Genomic DNA, 27,216 nt, shown 5'->3' with positions numbered 1-27,216 from the left:
TCCCCGATAGAGACCCAGCGGGATGAGAAAAAATTGGGTCTGTTTACATGTATATGCGGTATCTGGCCGATAGTTGGCGCTGGTGGGCACACCCGCAACCTTCATAGCGATCGCTCGCGAGTTTTTGTGTGTGTTTTCTGTCGAGCCGCTGGAGCAGCAGCTATTATATATTCACCGGGTAAGTATATTCAAAAATTTATTTTATAATTAAAATATCATTTTTGAGACTTTTAGGTTAAATGTTTCCAATCCGCTACCTTTGAGTAAGTAGCTGCATGAACTTCAGATGATATTCATAGAAATAGATAAGGCTCATATGAATGAATAGTGGTACAATTATTGCTATTTTTTAAGGTTTAACCCTAATTTTGTTTAGCATATTAAGGATTTTCTGGCAACTGTATAGCACTTGTATGTAAAACTGGTTACTAAGTAAGATATTAGTGCGTACAGTATTTACTTTTAGTTGGTAAAGATAAATAAATCTGTGTATATATACAGTATACACTATACAAAAATGTATACAGTATACTGTATTTTTGTATGCAAAATGACACCTTGTCAAATGTACTACAGTACATTGTAATTTCAGAACCTTGAAACTACGTTAAATAACTATGGAAGTAAGAGTGATGCTAAAGTAAGTGAATTGGAGGCCAAGGAACAACGTACTCAAGAGAAACTTCATGAAGTGGAGAGAGAGAAGGTGGTGCTGGAGGCTCGTGTTGTTGCCCTAGAGAATTTAGAGGGATTGCTTCGAAAAGAGCGAGAAGATAGCTCCTTGCTACGCCAAGAACTTCACCTACAACGTGCCGAAGCTGAACAACTGCAGAGCTTAAATGCTGAGCTTCAGCAGCAGATCAAGCTTCTTAAGAACAAGTAATGCTCATCTTTTGGTTATTCTAGATTAAGCTTAAGTAATTATCAGTAAGGTATTACTCGTGGTATTTTTTTTTTAAACAGTCTGTAGAAGAACAGGCTGTGATAATATTCAGTACAAGTATTGTAATAGAGTGTTTTGTAAGAACACTTTATTATTTCACTTCACATTATTTGAACTTACTTTACATATGTAGGGATCCATTTGAAAATTTCTGAAGATCTGTAACATTCTGTTGATTTTTAAGAAGTTTTGCAAGAAGTTGATATAGTCTTGGAAAACTTCACACTTAATTGTTATAGCAGTTATAGTAGTAGGATTGCCTTGTTCAATTCATGACTGTAGAAGTTTTTTGATAACCTTTTACTATTCAAGAGCATTTTACAATATCTGATTTAACCCATCCATTGTATTGTATTCATGGAAAAAATTCTAGTCAGGAGAGATGATATGTTGGATGCAGTTTTGAATTTAATCATATTTACAAATAGTACCTAGAGGAAAAATATACATAGTTTCATCATCTCCTCCTACGCCTATTGACGCAAAGGGCCTCGGTTAGATTTTGCCAGTAGTCTCTATCTTGAGCTTTTAAATCTATACTTATCCATTCATCATCATCTACTTCATGCTTCATAGTCCTCAGCCACGTAGGCCTGGGTCTTCCAATTCTTCTAGTGCCTAGTGGAGATCAGTTAAAAGTTTGGTGAACTATTATCTCTTGGGGAGTGCAAAGAGCATGCCCAAAATATCTTCATCTACCCCTCACCATGATCTCATCCACATATGGCACTTGAGTAATATTTCTTATATTGTCGTTTCATTTCTAATCCTGTCCTGCTATTTAATTCCTAATATTCTTATGAGGCTATTGTCCTTAAATCTACAAAATCTGTTGGATATTGTTTCATTGTCATACCATGACTCATGTCCATACGGTAACACCTAGTTTACCTGGTTGTAATTTTCAGTTCTCATTTAAGAACAAATTCTTTTTGGCTAACTGTGTGGGTCTTGAAAGTAAATGAGTGGTCTTGCTCTACTACATCATGATGAACAAGATAATAAGATAAGAAATTACCAATAATATTTTTATATAAATTTGATTTGATAATTACACTGGCACTCAACATTTTAGATTGGTCAGAGCAAAATGTACCACATTAATGAAATTTTCTATGGTTAATTACTCTAATGTGGCTATGAATTAGAAATGAATGTCCATGTTTACATTTATGAATAAGTTATGCATTTCCAAAAAATACTGGTTAACTGTTAATAAAGATAAAGTAAGAACTTCTGACTGTTGTGGAAACAGCTAAAAGCTACCATTTTGTTTTTTGTTGTTGTTGTTGACTTGTATTATTTGGAAGTTTTGTACAGTACAGTATCCATATAATTGATGAAGGCCTATTTTAGATAAATTTCACTATTCCCTATATTGTATACAGTAATGTGATGACTGTCTCAACTTTGGTAAATCCCATCTGGTAGCAAGATGAATTTTACTAAGGTATTGGTTTGTAAATGGTGTGAACATAACATAAATGCAGCACTGTATCTATGTTACATTTAGGTATCAAAGAGCCCTCAATGTTTGGTTTAGCTAATCTCCCCTGATATCCCTCTAGGGTGGCAGATCATGAAGATCAACAAGAAGCCATTAAAAAAGATTCTAAAAAAGAAATTGATACCGAGCAACGTCTGAGGGCCGAGCAGCAGGCCTTACACCAGGAAGAGCTAGAACAGCTTCGTGCAAGAATAGCAGCTCTGCAGACAAACTTCAATGACAGAAATAAGAGCTACCTGGAAGAATGTACTCAATTAAAACAGGTAAAGTATAGTTGCCTTGCCCTGGAGTGGCTACCACCCAAAGGTTTTTCATAGGGGCTATTGCCTAAAGTTTTTTATAGCGGACTATTACCTATAGGTTATTTCATATGTGGCCATTCCTAAAGGTTTTATCATAAGGTCTACTACCTGAAGGTTTTCAGATGGGACTACTGCCTTGAAGGTTATAGCATAAGGGGCTACTACCTAAAGACTTTTATAGATGGGACTAAAGCCTAAAGGTTATTTCATAGAGGGCTACTACCTAAAGGTTTTTGAAAGGGGACTACAGCCTCAAAGTTTTTCAGATGGGATTACCACCTAAAGGTTATTTCATTGAAGGAGATACTTCCTAAAAGTTTTTCCTATGGGGTCATCTTGTGAAGATTATATGCAGTAACCCTCCCGTCCTCAGCAGCTTTCCTTTTTTTCCTATGTTTTTCATTCATCCATTTTGTTCTCTTTTTACCAAGATATCCAACTTTTTTTAAGTTGACCATGCTCCAGTTTTAAATATTTAACTTAGCCGGTGAATATATAATAGCTGCAACTCTGCGGCTCGACAGAAAACACACTAAAAAAACTCGAGAGCGATCGCTATGAAGGTTGCGGGTGTGCCCACCAGCGCCAACTGTCGGCCAGATACCACTCTTGCATGTAAACAAAACCTTCAATTCTTCTCTGTCGACGTTGACGACAAGACGTATCAATACTCGCTGTAGAACCTGGAGTTTTCTCAACATATTTGGTGAAGTACTTCATTTTGGTTTGAGCTTTCGCTGTGCAGGTGTTTTATCTTCATCTTAAATCTTGAACTCGTTTTTGGATAGATTTAATTTTTGATGACAAAGAGAGTATGGACTTTCTTTGACTTTTAAATGGCCGACCCTTCCCTTAGACGGAAGTGTGTTTTAGGCTTTTAGCAATTATCTTATCACGTTATAAATTAATTATAGATTTTCCTCTATATATTTTATACTGTATCTCAACCGCCTTTATTAGGCCTCTTCGATTAGCTTTCCATTTATAATAAACATCAAAATAAATTTTAATGATTTGTTTATATGCGACCTTTCCTGAGAGTAGGCGGTCCTAACTTGGAAACCGAAGTTAAACAACGTTGAGCCCTTTGCAATCGTAAATAATTTTTACAGAGCTAATGATTTAAAACTTATTAAATGAAATATTTTTAGTAAATATTTTATGATAGTTTTTTCTTTGAATAGTCTTCGTACTGTTTCAAAGATGAACTAACGTTTAGTTTATTTATGCTACGCAGTTTGCGCTCTATCGTTACGATAGAGAGAGAGAGTATCACGGTTTCACTTTGCAGAAAGAGTAAATCGATTCTGACGTTTTGTTCTTTTTTCTTTCAAAGCTTAAATGTTTTAAAGACTATTTTAAAGGAACTTTTAATTGAAAAACCTTACAGTTTTTTCCTTTGGTCAAATAACCTGTTTATTGACGAAAGGTAAGTGGGCTCTTCTCTTCGGTGCGAAATCAAGAGAGAGAGAGAGTGAGAGATAGAGACGGAGAGAGAACGTTCCGATCTTTATCTCGTCCCAAGCGAGTAACGTTGTTCTCGAGTTACTCTCGTCCCTATTCTCTGTACGGGGAGAAAGGATAAAACGTTTTTAGTTTTTATTCTCGTCCCAAGGCACTTACGGTGAGAGATTGAAAACGTAGTTTTGAATGAACTAGTGTTTAGTCTCTTCCCCAGCCACTGATTTTTTTTTTTTATCTTAAAATATGTTTACTGTTTTTTGCTGGTATTAGTGTTCTTACATTATACGACTGATTTCGCAATTATAACCTTTTGATAGAGGGTAGAATTGCGTGCTTCAGGTAGAAATCAGTTTTATTCATACCTAATGTGAATTGTTAAAAAATTCGATTTCAGTGAATTAAGTGCAAAACAGAAAATCGTAGTGATAAAGTGATATTGCGCAAAGTGTTATCAGTGTTGCGACCGAGGGTTCGTCTGTTCGTGCCTGTCGTTCGCCTAGTACGGGACCTCTTGCAAGCTCCCAAGCCCAGGGGAGAAGTAATGTGGTACGACTTATGGGTTCGAGAGGCCTTGATCAGCGAACAGACGTTCCCTCTATGGTATCAGGTGTATCTTACCAAGATCACCCCTACCATAAGGCGAGAGAGACGATTTTCTCCTCGTCATCCGAAGGCTTTTCGCATAAGAAACCGTGGAACAAGGTTTCGAGGCCCTTTAAGCGAAAGTCAGTCCTTTCAGGACAGGTCCAGCGTCCTGGTTTTAACCATTAGGACAGCTCTGACCCTATGCAGTCATCGGAAGACTGCTCGCCGCCTAAACAAAAGCGTAACACAGACTCCGAGAGTCTTTTTGTAGGCAAGGTTTTGCAGTCACAGACGTTACCCTCGTCTCTTACCGCAACCATTCCCGTTGATCCTGAATGGGTTGTACGGCAAGACATGCAGAATAAGCTTGCCTCCCTTATGGAAGACTATTCTGCCGATAAGTCCGTTGAGCCTAGCCGTTTATCTCATCGAGATCCGGGCCTTCAGCCACCCTAACGTTCCTTTGTGCGTCCTGTTGACGTTGGCGTAGCCAAGTCACGTCAGTCAGGTTGTTTAGAACCACACTCGATGCGGTCTCGTGTGGATTTTCAGCCACATTTGGACGTTAGGCCACTTGCTGATGCTCCTGTTGACGTTCAGGACGTTCGCCAACAGTCGGAGTTGACTTGTTTTGACGCTGAGCGTCAACCTCCGCATTCTAGAGTTGTTTTGACTGCTCAGACTAGGCGGTCAAAGCAGTCTCGAGTGGACGCTGTGCGTCCTCACGCACCTGTTGTTGTTGACAGTTCACAGACTGTCAAGCAGTTACATGACGTTGCGTCCTGGTCCGCTACTAATGCACCAGTGTGTGTGCTCAGACTAGGCGGTCAAAGCAGTCTCGAGTGGACGCTGTGCGTCCTCACGCACCTGTTGTTGTTGACAGTTCACAGACTGTCAAGCAGTTACATGACGTTGCGTCCTGGTCCGCTACTAATGCACCAGTGTGTGCGGACTCTGCTTGTTAAGCATTGCCACCACGGTAGGTCTCTCCCTTGCTTGAGACTCGGCTATTGTCGGACAAGGTTCCTTCAGATGAGGAAGTTGCTGTTCCCCCTCCTACTGATATTCCCTTGAGGACTCTGTCAGACGGAGAGGAGGCTAAAGCTGCTTAGCCCCCTATGGACTTTAAATAAATCATGCTGATTTTTAAGGATCTTTGTCCGGATCTTTTTGTAACTGCTGCTCCTCGTTCGCCTAAAGTCAGAGCTTACACTAGGCTTAGCTACTTCAAAGCCGTTGTTTTATAAGCTAGCGCTCTCTCGCTCTTCTAAGAGAGCTTTACGTTTGCTAGGCGACTGGTTTATCACCAGGAGGAGTTTGGGGGAGACAGCCTTTGCTTTCCCTACTTTTAAGCTGGCTTATAGAGCGAGAGTCTGATATGACACGAGAGAAGTTCTCGGCTTGGGAGTTCCTGCCTCTGCCCAGATAGACTTCTCAAACCTCATAGGCTCTCCCCAGCGCTCAATGTGTTCATTGTCAACACAAACTTCACGATGAAGTCTAACAGGCTGTCTTGACAGCATTTATGGAAGGCGACTGGATGGTCTCTCTCGACCTTCAGGAGGCATACTTCCACATTCCTATACACCCGGATTCCCAACCGTTTCTGAGGTTTGTTTACAGGAATGTGGGGTACCAGTTTCGAGCCCTGTGCTTTGGCCTTAGTCCTGCGCCTCTCGTGTTTACGAGGCTCATGAGGAATGTGGCAAAATCCCTCCATCTATCGGGGATCCGAGCCTCCCTGTACTTGGACGACTGGCTTCTCAGAGCATCGTCCAGTCTTCGCTGTCTGCAGGATCTACATTGGACGCTGAGTCTGGCCAGGGAGTTGGGACTTTTGGTCAACCTAAAAGTCCCAACTGATCCCATCCCAGATTATTCTATATTTGGGGATGGAGATTCGCAGTCAAGCCCTGCTCGAAGTCCAACTAATGCTGAAAAGAAAACGTTTATTCAGTCAGGAGTTGGAACAGTCTCGTAGGGACTCTCTCATCCCTGGAGCAGTTTGTCTCACTAGGGAGACTACCCCTTCTGCCTCTCCGGTTCCATCTAGCCTCTTACTGGAACTAGGACAAGACATTAGAGACGGTATCATTCCCAGTCTCCGAACCAGTAAAGGCATGCCTGAAATGGTGGGACAGCTATATCAGTCTGAGAGAGGGACTATCCCTAGCAGTCAAGAACCCAAACCACGTGTTGTCCTCAGACGCGTCGGATTTGGGTTGGGGGGCGACCCTGGACGGTCGGGAATGCTCGGGTCTGTGGACCTCAAGTCAGAAGAGCTTGCACATCAACGGCAAGGAGCTATTAGCAGTCCACTTGGCCTTGATGATATTAGAAAGCTTCTTCGAAACTTAGTGGTAGAGGCAACTCAGACAACACCACAACTTTGGCGTACATCTCCAAGCAAGGAGGCACACACTCCTTCACGCTGCTCGAGATCGCAAAGGACTTTCTCTTATGGTCAAGAATTCGAGGCATCTCCCTGTTGACGAGATTCGTCTAGGGGGACTTGAACGTCTTGGCAGACTGTCTCAGTCGGAGGGGTCAGGTGATACCCACGGAATGGACCCTCCACAAGGACGTGGGCAAGAGTCTTTGGGCTACTTGGGGTCAACCCACCATAGACCTCTTTGCCTCCTCGTTGACCAAAAGGTTACCAATCTATTGCTCTCCAGTCGTAGATACAGAAGCAATCTACATAGACGCGTTTCTACTGGATTGGTCTTTTCTGGACTTATATGCATTCCCACCATTCAAGATAGTCAACAAGGTACTGCAGAAGTTCGCCTCTCACGAAGGGACAAGGTTGACGTTGGTTGCTACCCTCTGGCCCGCGAGAGAGTGGTTCACCGAGGTACTTCAATGGCTGGTAGACTTTCCAAGAAGTCTTCCTCTAACGGTAGATCTGTTACGTCAGCCCCACGTAAAGAATTTCCATCAAAGCCTCCCCGCTCTTCGTCCGACTTCCTTCAGACTATCGAAAGACTCTCAAGAGCTAGAGGCTTTTCGAAGGAGGCAGCCAGTGCGATTGCAAGAGCTAGGAGAGCTTCTACCATTAGAGTATACCAGTCGAAGTGGGAAGTCTTTCGAGACTGGTGCAAGTCAGCATCTGTGTCCTCGTCCAGTACCTCTGTAGCCCAAATCGCAGATTTTCTTTTACATCTGAGAAAGGTTCACTCCCTTTCAGCTCCCACGATTAAGGGCTACAGGAGCATGTTGGCTTCGGTCTTTCGACTTAGAGGCTTAGATCTTTCCAACAATAAAGATCTCCAAGATCTCCTTAAGTCTTTCGAGACCTCTAAGGAACGTCGTTTGGCAACTCCTGGATGGAACTTAGACGTGGTCCTAAGGTTCCTCATGTCAGACAGGTTTGAGCCATTACATTCAGCCTCCCTGAAGGATCTCACCCTCAAGACACTTTTCCTAGTGTGCTTGGCTTCGGCTAAAAGGGTCAGTGAACTTCATGCCTTCAGTAAGAACATCGGCTTTTCTACAGAAAAAAGCCACTTGTTCACTTCAACTTGGTTTCCTGGCCAAAAATGAACCGCCTTCTCGTCCTTGGCCTAAATCTTTTGATATTCCTTGCTTATCAGAGATCGTAGGCAACGAACTGGAAAGAGTATTATGTCCTGTTAGAGCTCTTAAGTTTTATTTAGCTCGTACTAAGTCATTACGAGGTAAATCTGAGGCATTATGGTGCTCAGTTAAGAAACCTTCATTGCCTCTGTCAAAGAATGCTTTGTCATATTTTATCAGATTTTTTTTTTTTAATACGAGAAGCTCATTCTCACTTGAATGAGAAAGACCGATGTTTGCTTAAGGTTAAGACGCACGAAGTTAGAGATATAGCAACCTCCGTGGCCTTCAAGCAAAATAAATCTGCAAAGTATTATGGACGCGACTTTTTGGAGAAGCAAGTCAGTGTTCGCGTCATTTTACTTAAAAGATGTCCAGACTCTTTACGAGTACTGCTACACACTGGGTCCATTCGTTGCAGCGAGTGCAGTAGTGGGTGAGGGTTCTACCACTACACTTCCCTAATTCCAATATCCTTTTAATCTGTCTCTTGAAATGTTTTTAATATTGTTTTATGGGTTGTTCGGAAGGCTAAGAAGCCTTTCGCATCCTGGTTGATTTGGCGGGTGGTCAAAGTCATTTCTTGAGAGCGCCCAGATTAGGGGTTTGATGAGGTCCTGTTGTATGGGTTGCAGCCCTTGATACTTCAGCTCCTGGGAGTCTTTCAGCATCCTAAGAGGATCGCTGGGCTCCATGAGGAAGACAGACTTACAAGGCAGAGTAATCGTCCAAGTCAACTTCCTTACCAGGTACCTATATATTTTGGTTTTGTTATATTGATAACTGTCAAAATGAAAAAACTCTTAGCTTATACGCTGTAAACTTAATTAACTCTGGTCTCTACCCACCGCCTTGGGTGTGAATCAGCTATTATATATTCACCGGTTAAGTTGAATATTTAAAAATGATATTTTAATTATAAAATAAATTTTTGAATATACTTACCCGGTGAATATATAAATTAAATGACCCTCCCTTCCTCCCCAATAGAGACACAGCGGGACGAGAAGAATTGAAGGTTTTGTTTACATGCAAGAGTGGTATCTGGCCGACAGTTGGCGCTGGTGGGCACACCCGCAACCTTCATAGCGATCGCTCTCGAGTTTTTTGAGTGTGTTTTCTGTCGAGCCGCAGAGTTGTAGCTATCATATATTCACCGGGTAAGTATATTCAAAAATTTATTTTATAATTAAAATATCATTTTTCTCAATTCACTCATGAAATCCTCCGGAAAGCTCTGTAGGGGATGTGAAGTGAGATTTAGTGGTTTTGATAAACTACTGTACGTGATATGAATCCTTATTATTATAATGGTAGAATTGCTTTTTTTTTTTTTTTTCGAATCCCCTTCTCTTGCTCCCTTCCCACTGAGACATCTAACTTCCTATTGCTTGATCTTGCTCTTGTTTATGAATATATCCATCATGCCAACCTAATGAGAGTTTATGAGCACAATACTGTATGACCCTGTCGTTTGGTTAAGGTCAATACTATACATTTATCAAAATTATTATATTATTGCTGTTGTTGTCGCTCGTTAAGGTACAGCCCTGGTTGGGAAAGCATTATGCTACAAGCCTAAGGGGGTCCAACATGGAAAGCAGCCAAGTGAGGAAAGAATTTGAGGAAATAGCAAATAAACTATAAAAAGCTTATAACCAAGGGGTCCAACATGGAAAGCAGCCAAGGGAGGAGAGAAATTAAGGAAATAGCAAATAAACTATAAAAAGCTTATAACCAAGGGGTCCAACATGGAAAGCAGCCAAGGGAGGAGAGAAATTAAGGAAATAGCAAATAAACTATAAAAAGCTTATAACCAAGGGGTCCAACATGGAAAGCAGCCAAGGGAGGAGAGAAATTAAGGAAATAGCAAATAAACTATAAAAAGCTTATAACCAAGGGGTCCAACACGGAAAGCAGCCAAGGGAGGAGAGAAATTCAGGAAATAGCAAATAAACTATAAAAAGCTTATAACCAAGGGGCCCAACATGGAAAGCAGCCAAGGGAGGAGAGAAATTAAGGAAATAGCAAATAAACTATAAAAAGCTTATAACCAAGGGGTCCAACACGGAAAGCAGCCAAGGGAGGAGAGAAATTAAGGAAATAGCAAATAAACTATAAAAAGCTTATAACCAAGGGGTCCAACACGGAAAGCAGCCAAGGGAGGAGAGAAATTAAGGAAATAGCAAATAAACTATAAAAAGCTTATAACCAAGGGGTCCAACACGGAAAGCAGCCAAGGGAGGAGAGAAATTAAGGAAATAGCAAATAAACTATAAAAAGCTTATAACCAAGGGGTCCAACACGGAAAGCAGCCAAGGGAGGAGAGAAATTAAGGAAATAGCAAATAAACTATAAAAAGCTTATAACCAAGGGGTCCAACATGGAAAGCAGCCAAGGGAGGAAAGAAATTAAGGAAATAAAAAATAATAAGCAGCCAAGTGAGGAAAGAAATTAAGGAAATAGCAAATAAACTATAAAATGCTTATAACTAAGGGGTCCAACATGGAAAGCAGCCAAGTGAGGAGAGAAATTTTGGAAATAGCAAATAAACTTTTGATGTCCAGTTATAAATTGTCAAGTATTATCGTATAATTGGTTTCATCGTTTTGTACCTCTTCTTAAGCATTTTTATGGAAAGTTTCAGTGTTAGGTAGATATTAAGAAATGTATTTCCCCCTTGATAATTGATGAAGTTTAAATTTAAGCCTCAGTATATGTATTTCAATGTTTTTCAAAGCACTAAAGACTATCTTTACCATTTTCAGAAAGTTCGCACTTATGCCAAGTTGATTAAAAAGCTGCGTTATAAACTAGAAATAGGTGAAGTGCAGTTAGAACAGTTGGAGGCGCAGCAGTCCGTGTTAAAAGATAACGTTCCGTCCCATGTCTACAGACGCCTTTATTCTCAGCTCCAGGATATTGTAAGAAAGCATAACGAATTTGCTGCATTCATACGAGGGCTAAGTGAATTTCAATCTGCATTGCCGGAAGTAAGGTTTAAATTTTTTTGTAGAGTTTAGTATTTTTTCAATCGCATAGTATATCAGTGATATTGATTTCTAAGGCTCTAACCAGAGAAATATGAATTCTTATTGCATAGGAATTTATCCTCTTATGTATACAGTAATGTATTCCTACATAACATTGTAGTAAAACCAGGTAATGAGTTGCAAGCATAGGTAAGCAGAAGTTAGAACTTTGAATGATTAATTAATTGGATTTTCAGATACTAATCTGCAGATCAGGTATAGCGTAGTAAAGTAATTTTCATGTAGTTTTTATTAATTGATTTGTTGTGTTTTCTATTTTGCTCTGTTTATGACTAACAAATCTTGCTTAGTCCTTGTTTGCAACTGTAGTAGATGATTTACATTGTAAGAATCTTTAATCAAATTATTGAATTTAGTTGTAAGTGATGTGATAGTAGAAGTTTTCAATAGATTATTTGTGCATGTTCATTAGTAATGGAATACAGTGCAATCACATTTTGTTGTTTATCTAGTTTTTAAGGTAACTAATTATATCAAGTAATTTTAACTGGAGTCAGTTGTATTCAGGACATCAGCCAATTTCTTTTTTCTAATTTTTTTGTAATTACTTCTGTGCTGTAAGTGTGCAGAAGAATTTCAAAGTGATTTTGTTCAAAAGAAGGATACGATATTTCAGAGATGAATATACAGGACTATACTGTATATTACACGGTGCATATTGCTAGCTTTCCATGAGGTATCTCATTGGTCTGTTAACTAATGAGAGAATGTTATAGCACGATACAGGTTAATTGAGCAGGACTTAAAATTTTTCATAATTGTTTTACTTTGCTTCGAAGGAATCTGATAGCTGCACTTATTATTGGTAACAATGTTACTGCTTCCACAAGCGATACTCTATTTTGCCTTTGTACAACTGAAATTTCTAATTAGTATCAATGAGACTTGTTGATTACCTTGCAAGGTATCAGTTAAGATTTGCAATATTTTTTGTCTCATGGATTGCCTCCAAATTGATCAATACTGTAATTGTAACTGTGGGAGTTAGGTTAAGTTAGCAACTAGACGGGGAGGATCAGAGTGCCGTTATAAGATAAAGTTCACTGGACTCTGATCATTTGACAAAGAAAGCTAGCAATGCAAAGATCTTATAAAGCTCAATTATTGAAAGTTGGCTAATTATATGAATCGTCTAAAGGTGGAAGCATATCATTATTGTCGTCATCCCACTACAATCAACAAGCCTTTTCTTCTCTGGCTTCTCTAAAGTAACAGCAAGTTCCCTTTAGCATTTTGTACTTTTAACTTGGTTGGAAGCCATTCCAACGTACTATTATATGAGATATACCATGAGGAAAACGCCTTTTCACAATGTAACGTAAGTCACAATATTGCTCCTGCCACGATACACCATGGGAATGTAGGTAATGAATGTCCTGAAACAATTTCTGCGGACAGTAATTACTTGGAAAATCTAGGGAGGACAGCTTAATTCGCAGTAAAAACCAAACAATCGGGTGTATGCCTTGTCACTAGCCAACAACTGAAGAAACTGATGAGACAAAAAGAATGGCATGTCAGTTACCATTTCACAGCTAGAATGCTCAGTGTATATTTTTAATGAAGGGAAGGAAATGGGAAAACTAAAAGAAAATTATGGGTGAAGGTCAATTGAATCGAGCTTCTGGAGAAGAAACAGTATGAACATTAGGGGAGGTTCATAGAAATAAGAAATTTTATTATCAGAATTCTGTTTTTCTTTAGGATGACTAGTAATTGTGGTACAACATGTTGCCTAGTATACTTTTATAATGAATTTTCATTATATTAGTTTATTCTTTATACATACCCTCTTATTATATGCCATCAGTTTACACCAATAATGTGTGGTTTTAAGCAACCAGTGTGTGGGGGACAGTTTACACCAATAATGTGTTGTTTTAAGCACCGAGTGTGTGGGGAAATATTATTTCAAGCCATTTATTACCTGACAGTCATCCAATAATTAGTAATCCTATACAGTGATTAAAGGAAATAATTTTTCCTCAACTCTATAAGCCGACTAAATGGAAAGCTGTTTTGTAGTGTAATACTGAACAACATTTTGTAAACAGTTTGAAAAAGTACTGTACATTTTCAAGTGAGATACTTATCTCCAGTCATTCTGTGATATTCAACCAAACTTATTATATTTATAGTATCTAGAAAATTAGTTGTAGAAATGTGAATGCACTGTACATACTGTATAAGAATGAACTAACTCTTGATTGAAATACTCTCCTTGTAGATTTCAGAACTAACAAATCGACTGGGAGCTGTAGACCAGAAAATAACAGAACTTGAAGAGGACCAGTTGCACTGCTTGTCAGAAATGGAGTCCTTATGATAAAAAGATTTACTTCATTTATGCAACCTAACGTTTTTTATTCTTTTTACCAGATTTTCTATCCATAAAGGAATTGTTAATATTCCTGTAAATCTATTTTAATATATTTATTACAACAATTTTAGTCTCATTGAAGTAATTCCTGTTAAGAATTCTAGATTATATTAAAGTAAACAGTAGCTATAAAACAGTTCATACGTTTACCCAAGTAAGTCATAACTATTCCATAATTGATGTGTTTATTTGAATACCTGTAGTAGGGAAGTAGTTTGCCAGCCAGTCTTAACAATAGTATTTGAGAATTATTACTAACCACTTACTTTAGATGTATGTTTTACTCCTAATTATTATGCAACAGAAGCTTTTCCTTTTGGAAATCATGCGTACAGGAGACATTGTGCAGCACACTGTAGGCAGTCCTTAAGGTTCTTATCCATATTCTTTAGCTTTTTCTTTTAGAGAATTTTTTTCTTAGTTTTCATAATCATTAACTATTAGCTCTTCAATATTTATTCTGTAAGTGGTAATGTAATGTTTCATTTCAAAACCTTCAATCATTATTAGCTGTACATTAGTTTGCAGTGTTGTATTCTCTTTGATACATAACTTTTTAAATATTTAACTTAGCCGGTGAATATATAATAGCTGATGCCTCCGGCGGCTCGACAGAAAAACACAAAAACTCGCGAGCGATCGCTATGAAGGTTGCGGGTGTGCCCACCAGCGCCAACTATCGGCCAGATACCGCATATACATGTAAACAGCTCCAATTCTTCTCTGTCGGTCTGATCGACAAGACGTACCATTACTCGCTGTCAACAGTCTTGGTGAAGTACTTCCTTTTGGTTTGAGCTTTCGCAGTGCAGGTGTTTTATCTTCAACTTAAACTATTGAACTCTTTTTTGGATAGATTTAATTGTTGATTACTTTGGATTTTTTTTTTTTGGACTTTCTTTGACTTTTCAAAATGTCCGACCCTTCCCTTGATACGGAAGTGTGTTTTAGGCTTTTAGCAATTATCTTATCACGTTATAAATTGTTGATTGCTTTTCTTAGTAATAGTAATAACGAAGAATAACGACAACGTAACAAAAAAACAAGGATATAGTCTAAACGAACCCTCCAGGAGGGTACAAATTAACAGACTAAATTGCTAAGCTTTAAATCGTTACTATGCTTTAAAACGCTATCTTAAATCGCTATTCTTCGTAGGTCCAAATTGGACTTGCAAGCAAATAAATACCATAGTAAAAATTAATAATAATTAATGATAACATAAAAGGCCATAAAACGTAAGTGATATAACCTATCTGACAGAGTACCAGATGGGCAAAATTAACTAGAAAATTTACCGAAGCGAACATACCCAAAATGGCTGCCGATACCTCGGCAGGAAAATCGCTTCCAAAACTAAAAACCACCATAATGGAAATAGAACAAATGCCCGGTACTGCCAAAAGCTGCCAAAACAAACTATGGTACTTAACATTGGTAAGGGTGAAGTAACAACGTCAGTCATGTTGAAATAACGAGAAATTCTTCGAAAAAAACACTGTGCCCAAAAAAACTATGCTTGCTTCAAGTCCAATTAAAGAAGGATGTCCTAGAGGGCGCGCGTGGTAGGTGTCGTTGGGGAGTTCAACCATGTTATCTAGGGCCTGTCACGGCCCTCCCCATTGATGAAGGGATTATCTAAATGGAAGACAACCTGTGAATAGTGGTTTACACACGCCTTTGTTTAATACACGACACCTACAAGGTGTTCGCGCGAGGGTTGTAACCTCTGCATTCCATGCTTTTATCTTTCTCTAGTATATTTGGAAGATTTATATTAGGAAAGGTATAAGGAAGGACCTTTCTCACCGGACGTCACAGGCCGCCCCAGAAATTGTTGTTGTTAATTATAGATTTTCCTCTATATATTTTATATCTCACCCGCCGTTATTAGGCCTCTTCGATTAGCTTTCCATTTATACTAAACATCAATATAAATTTTTAAATATTTAACTTAGCCGGTGAATATATAATAGCTGCAACTCTGCGGCTCGACAGACAACATACTCAAAAAACTCGCGAGCGATCGCTATGTAGGTTGCGGGTGTGCCCACCAGCGCCAACTGTTGGCCAGATACCACTCTTGTATGTAAACAAAACCTTCAATTCTTCTCTGTCGACGTTGACGACAAGACATACTTATACTTGCTGTAGAACCTGGAGTTTTCCCATCATATTTGGTGAAGTACTTTATTTTGGTTTGAGCTTTCGCAGTACAGGTGTTTTTCCTCAACATAAACTCTTGAACTCTTTATTGAATCGGATTATTTGTTGATGACTTGGATTGTTTTTGGAATTTTCTTTGACTAATTCAAAATGGCTGACCCTTCTCAAGTACCTAGATTTTGAAAGTGTAATGCTAGGGACTGTAATAGGCGTCTTCCAAAGGCTTCTCTCGACCCTCATACTGTTTGTTCCAATTGTCGGGGTAAAACCTGTCAATTGGGAGATCGGTGTGAGGAATGCGTGGGCCTTTCGGAATTCGATTGGATCGAATATGATAAGTATGCACGCAGACTAGAGAGAGATAGGGTAAGGAGAAGTTCATCTAGGTCCGTAGATTTTTCCTCTCCACATGCCCCTGAACCTAATCCTTCCCCTGTAGTGGTTGTTCCTAACCCCCCTTCTAGCACTCAGGAACCGTCTATGCAAGACATGTTACGTGCTATTCATGCCTTGGGGGAGAGAGCTGAAGCGTTAGCAAGTGACCGTAATCAACTCATGGCTGACGTGAAGGAACTTAAGTGCCATAGTGCCACGGCGGAAAGTGGGAAAGTGATTAGTGCGCAAAGTGTTGTTAACAGTGTTGCGACCGAGGGTTCGTCTGTTCGTGCCTGTCGTTCACCTAGTCCGGGACCTCTTGCAAGCTCCCAAGCCCAGGGGAGAAGCAATGTCGTACGACTTATGGGTTCGAGAGGCCTTGATCAGCGAACAGACGTTCCCTCTATGGTATCAGGCGTATCTCGTCAAGATCGCCCCTACCATAAGACGAGAGAGCCCATTTTTACCTCGTCTTCCGAAGGCGTTTCACGCAAGAAACCATGGAGCAAGGTTTCTAGGCCTCTGAAACACAAGTCGGTCCCTTCAGGACAGGTCCAACGTCCTGGATGTAGTCATTGGGACAGTTCGGACCCGTTGCTGTCATCGGATGACTGCTCGCCGCCTAAGCAAGGCAAAGTTGTGCCGTCTCAGACGCTAACCCCGTCTGTTACCGCACCCGTTACCGTAGACCCTAAATGGGTTATACTGCCGGACATGCAGTCTAAGCTTGCGTCCCTTATGGAAGACTACAACGCAGAGAAGGTTTCCGTTGAACCTAGCCGTTTATCTCATGGAGATCCTGGCCGTCAGCCACCCAAGCGTTCTGTTGTGCGTCCTGTTGACGTTGGTGTAGCCATCTCATGTCAACCAGTTGGGGTTGTACCACACCCGATGCGGTCTCGTGTGGATTTTCAGCCGCATGTGGACGTTAGGCAACTCGCCGATGCGCCTGGTGACGTTCAGGACGTACGCCAACCATCAGAGTTGACTTGTTTTGACGCGGTGCGTCAACCTCCGCAACCTAGAGTTGTTTTGACTGCACAACCCAGGCGGTCTAAGCAGTCTCGGGTGGACGCTGTGCGTCCTCACGCACCTGTTGCTGTTGACAGTTCCCAGACTGTTCAGCAGTTTCAGGACGCTGCGTCCTGCTCCGCCACTTATGCACCAGTGCGGGCGGACGCTGCGTGCCAAGCATTGCCACCCCCTTTGCTTGTTTCTCATCAGTTGTCAGATGAGGAACTTTCGGATGAGGACGTTGCTGACCCTCAGCCTGAGGATCATCCTTCAGATATTGATGAGCCTAGAGCAGTTCCGCCATCTATGGACTTTAAAAAAGTCATGCTCATTTTTAAAGAGTTGTTTCCTGAACACTTTGTCTCTGTGGCTCCTCGTTCGCCGCCGTCTGAGTTTTTTTTAGGCGTACCTGCTGCCATGCCAGCCTTTACAAAACTCGTTCTCTCTCTCTCATCCAAGAGAGCTTTACGGCTGTTAGGCGATTGGTTGGAAACCAAGAGGAGTTTAGGGAAGACGGCCTTTGCCTTCCCCCCATCTAAACTCTCGTCTAGATCGAGCGTCTGGTATGCCACGGGAGAAGTTCTCGGCTTGGGAGTTCCTGCCTCTGCCCAGGGCGACTTCTCAAGTCTTGTAGACTCTCCCCGCCGCCTAGCCATGAGACGCTCGAAGATTAGTTGGTCATCCTCAGACCTGGACCATCTACTTAAAGGCATCTTTAGGGCTTTTGAAGTTTTCAATTTCCTTGACTGGTGTTTGGGAGCCTTGAGTAGGAAAATCTCATCAGCCGATAGAGATGTCTCCTTACTCATTATGTCCTGCATGGATAAGGCCATCCGCGATGGATCCAATGAGCTCTCCGCCTCGTTTACGTCAGGAGTCCTAAAGAAACGAGAGTCTCTATGCTCTTTTCTGTCAGCAGGAGTGACGCCCTGTCAACGATCTGAGCTACTCTTTGCCCCTTTGTCTAAGTTCTTGTTTCCTGAACTTTTAGTTAAGGAAATAGCGTTGTCTCTAGTGCAGAAGGACACCCATGACTTGGTTGCGTCCTCGGCTCGCAAAGGGACACCTTCGTCTGCCTTGTCTGCTAGACCTAGGATAGACACTCCAGCGTCCAGGTTTATTCCGCCCTTTCGTGGCAGAGCCCCCAGCTGGGGAAGTACTCGTGCCGAAGGGAAGAGAGGAAAGAGGAAAGGAGCCAAGTCCTCGCGTGGCAGAGTCTGACTGCCCGCAACTTCAGACAGCAGTAGGTGCCAGACTCAAGAACTTCTGGCAAGCCTGGGAGAAGAGAGGCGCAGATCAACAGTCTGTGAGGTTGCTCAGAGAGGGGTACAAAATCCCATTTGTACGCAAACCTCCTCTAGAGAGGTCCCCCATCGATCTCTCTCCCAGGTACCGAGAGGAAGCAAAGAGACAAGCCCTGAAACTAGAAGTGTCTCTTTTGCTAGAGAAGGGAGCGGTGGTCAAAGTCTCGGACCTTCAATCACCGGGGTTTTACAACCGTCTCTTCCTAGTACCGAAGAAGACAGGAGGTTGGAGACCGGTGCTAGACGTCAGTGCTCTGAATGTCTTTGTCACAAAGACAAAGTTCACCATGGAGACCACGAAGTCAGTCTTAGCAGCGGTCAGAAAGGGAGACTGGATGGTCTCTCTAGACCTAAGAGACGCTTACTTCCACATCCCCATTCAGTCAGATTCCCAACCTTTTCTGAGATTTGTGTTCGACAATGTGGTGTACCAGTTTCGGGCCCTGTGCTTTGGCCTAAGTCCTGCTCCTCTCGTGTTTACGAGGCTTATGAGGAATGTGGCAAAATTCCTCCATTTATCAGGTATCCGAGCCTCCCTTTATTTGGACGACTGGCTTCTCAGAGCCTCGTCCAGTCATCGCTGTCTGAAGGATCTCAATTGGACTTTAGATCTGACCAAGGAATTGGGACTTCTGGTCAACTTGGAAAAGTCCCAGCTGATCCCATCCCAAACTATTCTGTATTTAGGGATGGAGATTCGCAGTCCAGTTTTTCGGGCTTTTCCGTCGGCCCCCAGAATAGATCAAGCCCTGCTCGTAATCCAAAGGATGTTGAAGAGAGAACGTTGCTCAGTCAGGAATTGGATGAGTCTAGTAGGAACTCTATCATCCCTGGAGCAGTTTGTATCGCTAGGAAGGCTACACCTCCGACCTCTACAATTCCATCTAGCTTTTCACTGGAAAAAGGACAAGACGCTAGAGGCGGTCTCGATCCCGATTTCCGAAACAGTAAAGACTTGCCTGAATTGGTGGAAAGACAATATCAGTCTACGAGAGGGACTTCCCCTAGCAGTTCAGAAACCCAACCACGTTCTCTTCTCAGACGCATCGGATTTGGGTTGGGGTGCGACACTGGACGGTCGGGAATGTTCAGGTCTGTGGACCTCAAGTCAGAGGAGCATGCATATCAATGGCAAGGAACTTTTGGCAGTTCACCTGGCCTTGATGAGCTTCGAGAGTCTCCTTCGAGACAAAGTGGTGGAGGTCAACTCGGACAACACCACAGCCTTGGCGTACATTTCCAAACAAGGAGGTACCCACTCCCTGACACTGTACGAGATAGCAAGGGACCTGCTCATCTGGTCAAGAGATCGAGGCATCTCCCTGGTAACGAGGTTTATCCAGGGCGACTTGAACGTTCTAGCAGATTGTCTCAGTCGGAAAGGTCAGGTAATTCCAACCGAATGGACCCTCCACAAGGATGTGTGCAAGAGGCTTTGGGCGACTTGGGGTCAACCCACCATAGACCTCTTTGCAACCTCGATGACCAAGAGGCTTCCAATCTATTGCTCTCCAGTCCCAGACCCAGCAGCAATACATATAGATGCCTTTCTCCTAGACTGGTCTCACCTAGACCTATACGCATTCCCACCATTCAAGATTGTCAACAAGGTACTGCAGAAATTCGCCTCTCACGAAGGGACAAGGTTGACTTTAGTTGCTCCCCTCTGGCCCGTGAGAGAATGGTTCACCGAGGTACTTCGATGGCTGGTAGACTTTCCAAGAAGTCTTCCTCTAAGAGTAGACCTATTACGTCAGCCACACGTAAAGAAGGTACACCAAAGCCTCCACGCTCTTTGTCTGACTGCCTTCAGACTATCGAAAGACTCTCGAGAGCTAGAGGCTTTTCGAAGGAGGCAGGCAGTGCGATTGCAAGAGCGAGGAGAGCTTCTACCATTAGAGTTTACCAATCGAAGTGGGAAATCTTCCGAGACTGGTGCAAGTCAGTATCTGTATCCTCGTCCAGTACCTCTGTAGCCCAAATCGCTGATTTTCTCTTATACCTGAGAAGAGTTCGCTCCCTTTCAGCTCCCACGATCAAGGGCTACAGGAGCATGTTGGCTTCGGTCTTCCGGCATAGAGGCTTAGATCTTTCCAACAATAAAGATCTACAAGATCTCCTTAAGTCTTTTGAGACCTCTAAGGAGCGTCGTTTGGCTACACCTGGATGGAATTTAGACGAGGTCCTAAGATTCCTCATGTCAGACAGGTTTGAGCCTTTACATTCAGCCTCCCTGAAGGATCTCACTCTTAAGACTCTTTTCCTGGTGTGCTTGGCCTCGGCTAAAAGAGTCAGTGAGCTTCATGCCTTCAGCAAGAACATCGGTTTTTCGACAGAAAAAGCCACTTGTTCTCTTCAACTTGGTTTCCTAGCCAAAAATGAACTGCCTTCTCGTCCTTGGCCTAAATCTTTTGATATTCCTAGCTTATCAGAGATCGTAGGCAACGAATTAGAGAGAGTATTATGCCCCGTTAGAGCTCTTAAGTTCTATTTAGCTCGTACTAAGCCTTTATGAGGTAAATCTGAAGCGTTATGGTGTTCGGTTAAGAAACCATCCTTACCTATGTCAAAGAATGCTTTGTCATATTTTATCAGATTGTTAATACGAGAAGCTCATTCACACTTGAGTGAGGAAGACTGATCTTTGCTTAAGGTTAAGACGCACGAGATTAGAGCTATAGCAACTTCCGTGGCCTTCAAGCAAAATAGATCTCTGCAAAGTATCATGGACGCGACCTTTTGGAGAAGCAAGTCAGTGTTCGCGTCATTTTACTTGAAACATGTCCAGACTCTTTACGAGGACTGCTACACCCTGGGTCCATTCGTAGCAGCGAGTGCAGTAGTGGGTGAGGGCTCAACCACTACACTTCCCTAATTCCATATCCTTTTAATCTGTCTCTTGAAATGTTTTTAATATTGTTTTTATGGGTTGTTCGGAAGGCTAAGAAGCCTTTCGCATCCTAGTTGATTTGGCGGGTGGTCAAAGTCATTTCTTGAGAGCGCCCAGATTAGGGGTTTGATGAGGTCCTGTTGTATGGGTTGCAGCCCTTGATACTTCAGCTCCTGGGAGTCTGTCAGCATCCTAAGAGGATCGCTGGGCTCCGTGAGGAAGACAGACTTACAAGGCAGAGTAATCGTCTAAGTCAACTTCCTTACCAGGTACCTATTTATTTTGTTTTTGTTATATTGATAACTGTCAAAATGAAAAAACTCTTAGCTTATACGCTGTAAACATAATTAACTCTGGTCTCTACCCACCTCCTTGGGTGTGAATCAGCTATTATATATTCACCGGCTAAGTTAAATATTTAAAAATGATATTTTAATTATAAAATAAATTTTTGAATATGCTTACCCAGTGAATATATAAATTAAATGACCCTCCCTTCCTCCCCAATAGAGACGCAGCGGGACGAGAAGAATTGAAGGTTTTGTTTACATACAAGAGTGGTATCTGGCCGACAGTTGGCGCTGGTGGGCACACCCGCAACCTACATAGCGATCGCTCGCGAGTTTTTTGAGTATGTTGTCTGTCGAGCCGCAGAGTTGCAGCTATTATATATTCACCGGGTAAGTATATTCAAAAATTTATTTTATAATTAAAATATCATTTTAATGTTTTGTTTATATGCGACCTTACCTATTCCTCCCCTAGTCCGAGAGTAGGCGGTCCTAACTTGGAAACCGAAGTTAAACAACGTTGAGCCCATTCAACTTTTATTTTCGTTAAGTTTAAATCATTTGCTCTGTAAGAGTTATTAAATGAATATTTTTTATTAGATATTTTATGAAAGATTTTCTTTGAATAGTCTTCGTGCTGTTTCAAAGATGAACTAACATTTGGTTTATTTATGCTACGCAGTTTGCGTTCTATCGTTACGATAGAGAAAGAGAGAATCACGGTTTCACTTTGCAGAAAGAGTAAATCGATTTTGACGTTTTGTTCATTCTTCTTTCAAACTGAAATGTTTTGATACTAATTTAAAGGAACTTGTTAATTTTCAATTTCTTAGTCCTTTCAGTTTTTTTTTCTTTGGTCAAATAACCTGTTTATTGACGAAAGGTGAGTGGGCTTTTCTCTTCGGTGTGAAATCAAGAGAGAGAGAGAGAGAGAGAGAGAGACGGAGAGAGAGAGAGACGGAGAGAGAGAGAGACAGAGAGAGAGAGAGGAAGAGAGAACGTTCCGATCTTTATTCTCGTCCCAAGCGAGTAACGTTGTTCTCGAGTCAGTTTTTTACTCTCGTCCCAAGTCTCTGTACGGGGAGTAAGGATAAAATGTTTTTAGTTTTTATTCTCGTCCCATGGCACTTTACGGTGAGAGATTGAAAACGTAGTTTTGAATGAACTAGTGTTTAGTCTCCTCCCCAGTCACTGATCCTTTTATCTTTATATATTTCCGTTTTATTCGATATATATGTTTACTGTTTTTTTGCTTGTATTAATGTGCTTACATTATACGACTTATTTCGCAATTATAACCTTTTGATGTAGGGGAGAATTGCGTGCTTCAGGTAGAAATCAGTTTTTTATTCATGCCTAATGTGAAATTATTGAAAAATTCAATTTCAGTGAAGTAAGTGCAAAAACAGAAAATTGTAGTGATAAAGTGATAATTGCGCAAAGTGTTATCAGTGTTGCGACAGAGGGTTCGTCTGTTCGTGCCTGTCGTTCGCCTAGTCCGAGACCTCTTGCAAGCTCCCATGCCCCAGGGAGAAGTAATGTCGTAGGACTTATGGGTTCGAGAGACTTTAACCAACGAACAGATGTTCCCTCTATGGTTTCAGGCGTGTCTCGTCAAGACCGCCCCTACCATAAGACGAGCGAGACGGTTTTCTCCTCGTCATCCAAAGGCTTATCGCGTAAGAAACCGTGGAGCAAGGTTTCGAGACCCTTAAAGCGAAAGTCAGTCCCTTCAGGACAGGTCCAGCGTCCTGGTTGTAGCCATTGGGACAGCTCTGACCCTGTGCAGTCATCGGAAGACTGCTCGACGCCTAAACAGAAGCGTAACACAGGCTCCGAGAGTCTTAGTGTAGGCAAGGTTTTGCAGTCACAGACCTTACCCTCGTCTCTTACCGCACCCATTCCCGTTGATCCTAAATGGGTTGTACTGCAAGACATGCAGAATAAGCTTGCCTCTCTTATGGAGGACTATTCTGCTGAGCAGGTTCACGATGATCCTCGCCGCTTAGCTGATCGAGATCCTGGCCGTCAGCCGCCCAAACGAACCTTTGCTCGTCCTGTTGACGTTACAAAGTCACGTCAGTCACGTTTTGTAGAGCCTCACTCGATGCAGTCCAGTGTTGACTTTCAGCCGCTTGTGGACGTTCAGCCGCTGCCGCATGCTATTGTTGACGTTCAGGACGTTCGCCAACCAGCGAAGTTGACTTGTTTTGACGTTGAGCGTCAAGCACCGCAGTCAAGAGTTGTTTTGACTGCTCAGTCTAGGCAGTCAAGGCAGTCTCGAGTTGACGTCGAGCGTCCTCCCGCACCTGTTGTTGTTGCTGGTCAGTCCTTTAAGCAGATACATGACATAGCGTCCTTGACTGCTACTGTTGCTCCTTTGCGTGTGGACTCTGCTTGTCAAGCATTGCCGCCACGGCAGGTCTCTCCCTTGCTTGAGACTCGGCAATTGTCGGACAAGGTTCCTTCAGATGAGGAAGTTGCTGATCCCCCTCCTACTGATATTCCCTTGGGGACTCTGTCAGATGGAGAGGAGCCTAAAGCTGCTCAGCCCTCTATGGACTTTAAATAAATCATGCTGATTTTTAAGGATCTTTGTCCGGATCTTTTTGTAACTGCTGCTCCTCGTTCGCCTAAACGTCAGAGTTTACACTAGGCCTAGCTACTTTGAAGCCGTTGTTTTCTAAGCTAGTGCTCTCTCGCTCTTCTAAGAGAGCTTTACGTTTGCTAGGCGACTGGTTTTTCACCAGGAGGAGTTTGGGGGAGACAGCCTTTGCTTTCCCTCCTTTTAAACTGGCTTATAGAGCGAGAGTCTGGTATGACACGGGAGAAGTTCTCGGCTTGGGAGTTTCTGCCTCTGCCCAGATAGACTTCTCAAACCTCATAGACTCTCCTTGGCGCCTGGCCATGAGAGGCTCCAAGATTTTATGGTCGGCTTCAGAGCTAGACCATCTCCTGTTAGGAGTTTTTTCGAGCGTTTGAAGTTTTGCTGTACAATTATGTCATGCATAAACAGGCTATCAGGGATGGCTCCAATAATCTGACAGCCACGTTCTCTGCAGGAACAAGACTATCAGGGATGGCTCCAATGATCTGGCAGCCACGTTCACTGTAGGAGTACGTAAGAGGCAAGTGCGCTCAATGTGTTCATTGTCAAGACAAACTTCACGATGAAGTCTACCAAGCTGTCTTGACAGCATTAATGGAAGGCGACTGGATGGTCTCTCTCGACCTTCAGGATGCATACTTCCACATTCCTATACACCCGGATTCCCAACCGTTTCTGAGGTTTGTTTACAGGAATGTGGGGTACCAGTTTCGAGCCCTGTGCTTTGGCCTCAGTCCTGCTCCTCTCGTGTTTACGAGGCTCATGAGGAATGTGGCAAAATTCCTCCATCTATCGGGAATCCGAGCCTCCCTGTACTTGGACGACTGGCTTCTCAGAGCATCGTCCAGTCATCGCTGTCTGCAGGATCTACATTGGACGTTGGGTCTGGCCAAGGAGTTGGGACTTTTGGTTAACCTAGAAAAGTCCCAACTGATCCCATCCCAGACTATTCTATATTTGGGGATGGAGATTTGCAGTCCAGTTTTTCGGGCTTTTCCGTCTGCCACCCGAATAGAACAAGCCCTGCTCAAAGTCCAACTAATGCTGAAAAGAGAACGTTTGTTCAGTCAGGAGTTGGAAGAGTCTCGTAGGGACTCTCTCATCCCTGGAGCAGTTTGTCTCACTAGGGAGACTACACCTTCGGCCTCTCCAGTTCCATCTAGCCTCTCACTGGAACAAGGACAAGACGTTAGAGACGGTATCAATCCCAGTCTCCGAACCAGTAAAGGCATGCCTGAAATGGTGGGACAGCAATATCAGTCTGAGAGAGGGACTATCCCTAGCAGTCAAGAACCCAAACCACGTGTTGTCCTCAGACGCGTCGGATTTGGGTTGGGGTGCGACCCTGGACGGTCGGGAATGCTCGGGTCTGTGGACCTCAAGTCAGAAGAGCATGCACATCAACGGCAAGGAGCTATTAGCAGTCCACTTGGCCTTGATGAAATTCGAAAGCTTTCTTCGAAACAAAGTGGTAGAGGTCAACTCAGACAACACCACAGCTTTGGCGTACATCTCCAAGCAAGGAGGCACACACTCCCTCACGCTGTACGAGATCGCAAGGGACCTTCTCATATGGTCAAGAAATCGAGGCATCTCCCTGTTGACGAGATTCATCCAGGGGGACTTGAACGTCTTGGCAGACTGTCTCAGTCGGAGGGGTCAGGTGATACCCACGGAATGGACCCTCCACAAGGACGTGTGCAAGAGTCTTTGGGCGACTTGGGGTCAACCCACCATAGACCTCTTTGCCACCTCGTTGACCAAAAGGTTACCAATCTATTGCTCACCAGTCCCTGATCCAGAAGCAATCCACATAGACGCATTTCTACTGGATTGGTCTCATCTGGACTTATATGCATTCCCACCATTCAAGATAGTCAACAAGGTACTGCAGAAGTTCGCCTCTCACGAAGGGACAAGGTTGAGTTTGGTTGCTCCCCTCTGGCCCGCGAGAGAGTGGTTCACCGAGGTACTTCAATGGCTGGTAGACATTCCAAGAAGTCTTCCTCTAAGGGTAGATCTCTTACGTCAGCCCCACGTAAAGAATGTCTGACTGCCTTCAGACTATCGAGAGACTCTCAAGAGCTCGAGGCTTTTCGAAGGAGGCAGCCAGTGCGATTGCGAGAGCTAGGAGAGCTTCTACCATCAGAGTATACCAGTCGAAGTGGGAAGTCTTTCGAGACTGGTGCAAGTCAGCATCTGTGTCCTCTTCCAGTACCTCTGTAGCCCAAATCGGAGATTTTCTTTTACATCTGAGAAATGTTCGCTCCCTATCAGCTCCCACGATTAAGGGCTACAGGAGCATGTTGGCTTCGGTCTTTCGTCATAGAGGCTTAGATCTTTCCAACAATAAAGATCTCCAAGATCTCCTTAAGTCTTTCGAGACCTCTAAGGAACGTCGTTTGGCAACTCCTGGATGGAACTTAGACGTGGTCCTAAGGTTCCTCATGTCAGACAGGTTTGAGCCATTACATTCAGCCTCCCTGAAGGATCTCACCCTCAAGACGCTTTTCCTAGTGTGCTTGGCTTCGGCTAAAAGGGTCAGTGAAATTCATGCCTTCAGTAAGAACATCGGCTTTTCTACAGAAAAAGCCACATGTTCACTTCAACTTGGTTTCCTGGCCAAAAATGAACTGCCTTCTCGTCCTTGGCCTAAGTCCTTTGATATACCTTGCCTGTCAGAGATCGTAGGCAACGAACTTGAAAGAGTGCTGTGTCCAGTTAGAGCTCTTAAGTTCTACTTAGCTCGTACTAAG

General features: G+C 42.6%; 1 protein-coding gene across 1 annotated transcript in view; it reads left to right on the top strand.

Moving 5' to 3' along the window:
• The window catches only part of CLS (cardiolipin synthase), a 189,203-nt gene that overhangs the window by 96,205 nt on the left and 65,782 nt on the right, over positions 1-27,216 (top strand). The window contains exons 8-10 of the mRNA XM_068359291.1: positions 593-879; positions 2,512-2,713; positions 11,149-11,373. Of these exons, the coding sequence (XP_068215392.1) occupies positions 593-879; positions 2,512-2,713; positions 11,149-11,373 (714 nt within the window). The remainder of the gene's footprint in view (positions 1-592; positions 880-2,511; positions 2,714-11,148; positions 11,374-27,216) is intronic.

This window comes from Palaemon carinicauda, chromosome 35 (genome assembly GCF_036898095.1).
Source record: "Palaemon carinicauda isolate YSFRI2023 chromosome 35, ASM3689809v2, whole genome shotgun sequence".
Taxonomy (NCBI): Eukaryota; Metazoa; Arthropoda; class Malacostraca; order Decapoda; family Palaemonidae; genus Palaemon; species Palaemon carinicauda.
Note: the sequence above shows the minus strand (reverse complement) of the source record. Positions and strands in the feature narration are given on the sequence as shown.